Here is an 8,231-nt window from a genome sequence, read left to right as displayed (position 1 = left end):
TATATTACCACAGGATGATGTATATATAAAATTCCTCTTTAATATCATATTTACTTAAGTGGAAAAAAATTATTTTTTTTTATTATAATTTAGGAATTTAGAGACACATTTTACAATATACATTCCTGATAATACGTGTCTATGAGTAAGAGAAGTCTATTTCTAAATGAATACGATATCGACTGAAATTGATATACCGATAGCTATTTACATATATACAGTGATCCGTGTATAACGCGACAGTGTAACAACGCGTGCGGTAAAATGCATTAACGTGGTAACCGCAGCACATGCAGCGAAACGCATAGCCGCAACCTCGTTGGGCTTCCCGAACGTTCTCATAGTTTCGGCGAAGTATTTCCGATATCGGTCAGAACGCGTACTGCGACGATTTTCGCAACTATTTCCTTTTAACTTAAGGTCATGTAGCTAGGCTCTTATCTTTTTCTGCGAAAAAAATACAATAAAAAAAAGTATAAAAAAGTATCTAGAATTCTGATTATATTGATAAAAGTCACTTTTGCACGAATTTTGATATAAATGCGAAGAGAACGGTGAGAAAGATGTACCACGAAGTTTTGTCGTTAGCGATACATGCTGCCGACGATCGATGATGTGCGTTTTTTTTAAGATCCTCTGTTTTATCCCGATGACAGTAATACTCATCATCACTCGGCAGAACGTCCTTCACAATTCTGAGGAAGTCCTCAAAGGGACATATCTCTGCGCAGCCTGGGATTGTCTGTATTTTCAATTGTTCCGTAACGCCAGACCATAATAAAACCTGTGAAGAAGTTCACGAAAAATAAATCTTTAATATCAAGCGCTTAACTCTTTCTAGAATTGAAAAAAGATGAGGAATAAATCTTGGTTAAAAAATTGAACGTAAATTGTGAAATCGGGTCTAAAAAGAATGTTTTAAAAATTATGTTGAGATATTGAACAGTAACAGTTCCGACAGTTATTGTGTGCATCAAATGGAGGCTACTTCTTGTAAGATATAAAAATATATAGTTATTAGAATAGAAAATAGAATCAAGTCTTTTCTTGAATTGCATTTCGCGGAAAATAGATTTGTTATTAATTGTTTACAGAAAATTTATTACTATAAAAATTAATATAATTTCTAGGTTTAAGGTAATTCAAGAGAAGATACCACAAGGGGAAAGACTTTGTTTATAATTTTTTTATAGAACGTGCGTTGGCCATAGCTGTGCACAAGCATGTGATAAATATTATAGTTGCGCAGTTATCAGCAGAGATGAACATGTTCATGGCAAAGTTGATTGGTAAAGATTATAACGAAATATGAAAAGGTAGGTCGTGAAACATGCTCTTTGTAATATTTGGTATGCTAATAGCTAAGGTCTGTATTTCGATGCTTATTGTAAAACCGGGCAAATGATATACGGTTTTAATCAGTGTTCCCTGGAGGTCATGTGGATGATATAGATTATAATTTGTAATATTCTTATATGCGTAAAAGTTGCAATTGAAGAATATTCCTCTTACACTTGGGGATAAGATGACAGTAAACATAAAATATAATTTTCCTGCTTCCGTCATTAAAACGATTTTATGAATTAAAATTTTGGATGCTTTATATAATTCGAAATATTTTAAGTTAACGAAATGCTATTTAAACAAATAAAAGTATGTCCAACTTATTTCCTAGATTATTTTCTTTCATATTTCAATTTGTTTTATCATACCTTTATGTATTCTTATAGCTTAAACCCTTGATTATGAATTATAAATAAGTAAAATATACAAGTTTATATTACATCACATTATTTAATTGTTTATGACATCTTTTTCCATAGAAGGTGGCATCTTATCCGTATAGGGGAAAGATGCCACTTTACAGGATATGATCAATCAATTTATCAATTTTTTTTTATTAATACGAATCAAAAGTTTAATTTATTGATTTGTATGAATAAAGAAAGGTTGCTAGAATATATATAAATAATATTTTTTTGTTCATTAATTCAATAACATTAAGAAGTTATTCAGGAATAAAGACTTAAGTGTGACGTCTTCCCCTCAATGATCTTATTTGTTGCGTGAGATATTTATATTAACATACCTGAACGTAGTAAATTCCCTTGTTGTCTCGGAGAGTTTCTAAAATAATTGTAGCACCATAAGGTGGTACTGTTGGTTCGTTTGTTCCTAAAGTGTAGGCAAGAGCAGCTATATTAACTTCGTGGCCGCCAAATAGAAAAGCTCTTCTATCACGTGGCGATTTTCCTGTTTGGTGCTCTTGAATATCATCTACTATTTTACGAAGCAGCATGCCTGTTTATATAAAGACCGGTTACAATTAAAAATTTTGAGATTTTATTTTTAAATAATAAAATAAAAAGAAAATAAGATGTCCCTGAAATAAATTTCAAAATCTTAGTGATATGTTCTATTTATCTTGAATATGAAATATAGTCACATAATTGTGAATCCGGAAAAATACATTATTTCTGAATTATAAATGCTTTCTGTCTGTGGCGAAATTTTATATAAGAATATCTAAGAAATTCATAGAGATTTGATCTTAAAATGAATATTATTTTTTCTTTAAGTTTTAAAGGAGCTGTCGGAAATAACTTCCTTGTGCTTTGAATTGACGTTTTATGAACTTGAACATAGATTTGGTATTTATATCATTTGGTATTTATACCAGAGTATAAAATAATTACACATTTTATGTTCTCGTCCATTCCTTGAGATTAATAAATGAAAATATATATTTTGCATACATTTTGCATACATATTACGTACTTCCTTGAGATTAATTGCATGAAATTGTTACATATTTATTATAGTATTTATAATTTTTAATCTTGTCAAGCAGAATTCTGATAATCAATATAATCATTTGCTCTTCAGATATGACGTATCATTTTTATTGTATCACAAAGCTACAATTAATTTTAAGCTTGATCTTTTATTATCAGTGATGCGACAACTTTACATCTTTTGACTTCCTCAATTTCCTGGAGATTTCTTAATGCTTTTGCTTACATCATTAAGATTTGCTGATTTATTTCAAGAACATTCTACAATAATAGCACAATACCAACCTCCGTTTAATCTTTTTAAAGTTTTTGTATATGATCGAAGTTTGAAATCTAACTCTATCAACTCTACCATCGGACTCGGGAAAACATTTTGCGTCCACTTTGGCAGTGTCAAATTTTGTGCATTCTGGAAATGATTATATGATAAAAATTCAGATAAACTTATAAATTTATTACTATCGGAATAATTGCTTACCTGCTCTTTCAATAGATTATATAAATGACCAACTGCTTCCGTAGTATTGATTAGTTTACCGGTGTGATCCGTCAAGTAATCCATTATATTTTTGTACTTATTAATCATCTCTTTCGCATCTAGTTGAAGGAATCGTTGATATTCTTCCATGTATCTAAAAAATAAAGAGAAAAAATATTAAACAAAATAATGAGTTGATTGGCCTTTAAAATTTAACGATAGTTATCTGTTCGTTTTGAAGATTCCAGTCATAACTGTTTTACAAAATTTTGTATTTTTATAATTGCAATTGAAATTTTTTAAGGAATTATAGAACTCGATGGAGTTTTCTCATGTTTTCAGATTAATCTACTTTTGCAAGTATGATACAACAATTTTTGTTGTACTGATACTTTTAGTCACGCAATTGGCCATCCATTATATTTTGAGATTTGTTAATTGATAACAACGGAGATTTCTATTGATTGAACGTTATTGGAATATTATCGTTTTATAATCAAAAGAGAGAAGTAACAAAGTTTATATATGTATAAGAAAATATTTTTAATCATCGGTTTTAAAATAATTTATGTTTGCATTTTTTGATTGGACGTTTTAATGGTTATTTATTTCTCAACTTTAATGATTGCTCCTTTGCGATTGAAATTTATTATTATTTACATTTTATTAACATTAAAAATGATCTAGTGATAGATTTTTTCGTATATACACTTGATGTGTAAGATTTATTAAGCATTAGCATTTTGGTTCGTAGCCCTTTTTTAATTTTAATTTTTCAACAAAATATCTTTTGACAATAATATGAATACACAACTAGGAAATGAAAGCCTTAAATGGTTATTCTGGATCTTTAGTGCTTTAATAATTCAATTCGTGAATTTTTATATTACATATCTAATCTTATAAACTGCGCGTGAAATTTAATTTTCAATCTTGAAACACAATCATAAACAGAACTAAAGTAGTAATATCACAAATTAAATTGACAAGCAACATAATAAGACTGATGCTCAAGGCATCTTAAGGATATTAATAATCTGATACTAATAAGCTTCTTTAAAATCTGTAAATAATTTTAATTTCTAGTTTATTGCGTTTCAAGATTAAAAATTAATTTTAGTATGCAGTTTGCTGGATTGGATATATATAAAAATTCACACCAAATTATTTAAACACTAAAACTTTAGCATAACCATTTGAGACTAAAAATGAAACAATTAGAAATACTAGATTAAAATATTATTAGAGTTTTCTGTGTAAAACATTATGCACTTGCGCAGAGCATACAAAAATAATTAAATCTATTTCTCTCTATTTTTTGAGAGAGAATATTTCTAGTTTTATTTTAGATTATATTAAATCTAAAATAGTTAAAAACAAGACAAAAAAGGGAAACAAATATATTTTAAGTGTTCATGAAAAAAAGATTGGAAAAAGAAGATTAAAGAAAAGAGATTTGATAGATAATCCTGTTATCAAGTCCTTGTGATCAATTCTCTGTAAAGTTACTTACCGATAGCAATAATGCGGAAACAAGAGGTTGTCAGTCTTGTATGGCACGAAGAACGTCCATGTCGGAATCCAGGGCAAGTGCGGATTCCAGGTTTGCTTCTCGGAGGGCGGGAATAATCCTGCCAGAACTAACTGGAGAGACAACTGAGTTCGCGGGACTTCGCTAGATCGGGCATAGATCTTGGACGGCCAATAATCCGGTCCAAAATATTGATCGTATCTCTCGCGCAACATTGTCCCGATTTTGTACTCTCGCATCTTGCCTTGCTAATGAGAAAAAGGAATTGGATAGGTTTCGAAGAGCCGGAAAATTTTACGGACTTTTTTTAAACCGAATTGTTTTCTCAACTTTAATTGAAAATAACGAATATTCAACAAAGATAGGGAATTGATTTCTCATTTACGGAAATTACTTAAATTAATTATTTTAGAGATTTTGGAAATTTGAAGATAACACTTACACTATTATATGCTGCATAAAAATAGGGACAAGAGTAAGAGACAAAAGAGAGATAACAAGAATATAAATAAAGATTTAATGGTAACGTTGTATTTTAATTTGCTTCAAGAGTAACTATTTCTATTATTGTGTCTATCTTTGTATTTAAATATAAGAAACTAGCACTAATAAATAAGAATAGGTATTTTTTTTATTAAATTAAATTATTTTAATATGATACTAAAGATGATATTCTATTTTTTAATTATTAAAATATAATAAATATTTTCCTAGATTGTGATATCACAATAGATAAAAGATATCACAATTTAGAGGAATTTATATGTAAAATATAAGATTTTAAGCTTCTCCCTATTAGTATGTCCTTTATTGGAGTTGAGAATATTGTGTTATGAGTGTACATTGAAATATAATTATAAATATAATTAAAATATAATTTATGCAATATTACCTTAAACAATTAGCTTACGTCTATTATCTGTTAAGTAATTATATGTTAAAATATAAGTCAAATATAGATAGACAGAAATTGGGGGGTACATTAATAGGGTCATCATTCTTTGAAAGGGCACCCTGATAGGGACAAAAATATTTTCTTTATTTTTAACAAAAACATAAACCATATTAAAAAAATTTATATAAGATTTTTAAAAAATATATATAAGAAAAGGAAATAATAATTGAGAAACACGACATTGATTTTAAGCAGACAACAAACTAAAACTACAATTAAATCACGTAATTGGATTAACAATATTTGATTACGTGATATATTTTATTGTAACTGTTGTGATTTATACTTACATTAGTCAGGTCTCCGTTTCCCATTGGATAGTAAGAGTAGTCGCGATATGGATCATTGGGATAATTTTGAAACTCTCGATGGGGCACTTTATCACCGTGGCGAAATACCTTCGAAACAGAATATATTTATTTAAGCTATGTCGTCTTCATTCGTTACCATCACTGTTACCGCACAGACGATATCGCAATAATGTAAATGTTTTGTCACGAGGGATCGCTTTCTTTTAATTTCTCTCGAAAATTTCTCTCGGCATCGAACTCACACTTGCATAATTTGCAAAATTTATGTTTGCCTCTCAGTGACATAACACAGTGTAGAAATAACACATTTCACATTTTAGAAAAGGAGAAAATAATTATTATATATTTGCAAAAAAATCAGAAAAGTATTAAATTAAATCTTTGAAAAAAACATAATTTCTTTATATCATTATTTGAATACAATCTTCCTGAGAAAAAAATAATCCTCACTGGTTTTACGAACGCTTTCTGTATGCACTTGAATGAATGAAGTAAAACTTTACCACGTGAAGTAATTGCAGCTCTACATCGGGAGTAGCTGATAACGCAAGGCTGCTAAGAAATATGGTGAAAATTATCGATTGCAGAAACATTCTCCCGATATCTTCCTGAAAGCACTTTTAGATGGAACGAACACTTTCAACACTTAATCCGAAACGATCTGAACAACCGTCGCGATCGGAATCAACGATTTCACGGCATTACAATCTACGGATGGTGTTTATATTTCTACTCTCGCCTCTCTGCTAACTTGAATGAGTGAGTGGGAGTGGGATAAGGAACAGTCGAACAAGCTCGTAATTCCAATGATTTTTATTAGCAAGTTTTCCGCTCTGATCAAGCAATCCAATCCTTTTTCTTAATCGTCACCTTCCACGAAGGACACGTAAGTAAATAACAGGAAACTTACAGAAAACCGCAATTGACGATCTCATAGGGAAATTCTTTATGTAGAAATTTTTTAATCGAACACTCACATTCCGCCGCGATATCTCATTTATGAATTGTATGAAATTATAATTGTTAGTGAACGACAAAGTGAGTCTTATCATCTTCGAGAACTCCATTTTATTGATTTCTTACAAACGTGTGAGAGACTGTGAAAAATAGCAATCTGATATTTTTGAAAATGATTCAGATGTTCATTTGATCCAGACTTACGTGCGCAGCGCAGCAATTAAAAATATTAGAATTTTATCTTTCGATCAAATATGCTGTCGTCTCTGATGACAACTTTAACTTCACCCAATTTTTTATTAATTAGTTTGCAAGATAATGATTTAAAGGTAAAGAAAAATATTATCTTCTTTTAAAGTGGCTGATTAACAATTTAAAAGAATTTAATGCTTGGCATTGAGAAAAAATATGAGAAAAACATTATAGCGATTAACGATTTTTTTTTTATGGAGATCGACAGTTGCAAATAATTTCGATAATATTTTGCGTTTTTTAATACCAAATATTCAATAAAGTAATGTTGTTGTTTTATAAAATCGCTTTATCTGCTTTTGATTTGCGTCTTTTTTTTTTCTAACTGGTAAACGATTCCTTGATGCGCACTCATGAATGTGCTGAATTTACGAGTTTCGCAAAATGCTTGGCCCGTTCCAACAGGCTTATCTACATATACGTAAATAACAAAACGGATCTGTGGAGCATAAAAGGATACCATAAAAAGCGATATGTGATTTACGAATCTCTGAAGTTTTTTTCTTGAGAAATTCCTGTCCAGAATTATTTGTTTCAATATAATTGCAAATTTCATTGAGTATTTTGTTAACAATTTGTAAATAACAATTTTCGTTAATTATTAACAGTCTAATTTGTCTTATAGACAATTATTATTAAGTATAATAATCGTTAAAAAATTTTAATGTTGGATTAAAAGTTTATAATTACGAATTTGTATATTCGTTTAGCTACTTAAAATTTCAAGACCTCTTTTACTTCATTTTTTACTTTAATTTTCAAGAACTTTTGTACTTCAATATATGTTTGAGAAAGGTTTGTTATTATTTGAAACTTATCTTATGTAAAGAATCTTTGAACTTTTTAAACAAATTTATTGTCTCTCTCTCTCTCTCTNTNTCTNTCTCTCTCTCTCTCTCTCTACTCTCTACTACTACTCTCTCTCTCTCTCTCTACTACTCTACTCTCTACT

The 8,231-nt window shown here is 29.4% G+C and overlaps 1 protein-coding gene across 1 annotated transcript; it reads right to left on the bottom strand.

Moving 5' to 3' along the window:
• Nucleotides 1-514: 514 nt before the first annotated feature.
• LOC105627753 (venom acid phosphatase Acph-1-like) lies at nucleotides 515-6,663 on the bottom strand. Its single transcript, XM_012209033.1, has 7 exons — nucleotides 6,574-6,663; nucleotides 6,050-6,157; nucleotides 4,787-5,052; nucleotides 3,274-3,427; nucleotides 3,081-3,204; nucleotides 2,090-2,301; nucleotides 515-784 (listed from the first exon to the last, which is right to left on the bottom strand). The coding sequence occupies exons 1-7, from the start codon at nucleotides 6,661-6,663 to the stop codon at nucleotides 515-517; spliced, it is 1,224 nt and encodes a 407-aa protein (XP_012064423.1).
• Between the last annotated feature and the right edge of the window lie 1,568 nt (nucleotides 6,664-8,231).

The sequence above is a fragment of the Atta cephalotes genome (genome assembly GCF_000143395.1).
Source record: "Atta cephalotes unplaced genomic scaffold scaffold00010, whole genome shotgun sequence".
Lineage (NCBI taxonomy): Eukaryota > Metazoa > Arthropoda > Insecta > Hymenoptera > Formicidae > Atta > Atta cephalotes.
This window is presented reverse-complemented; position numbering and strand designations above follow the sequence as displayed.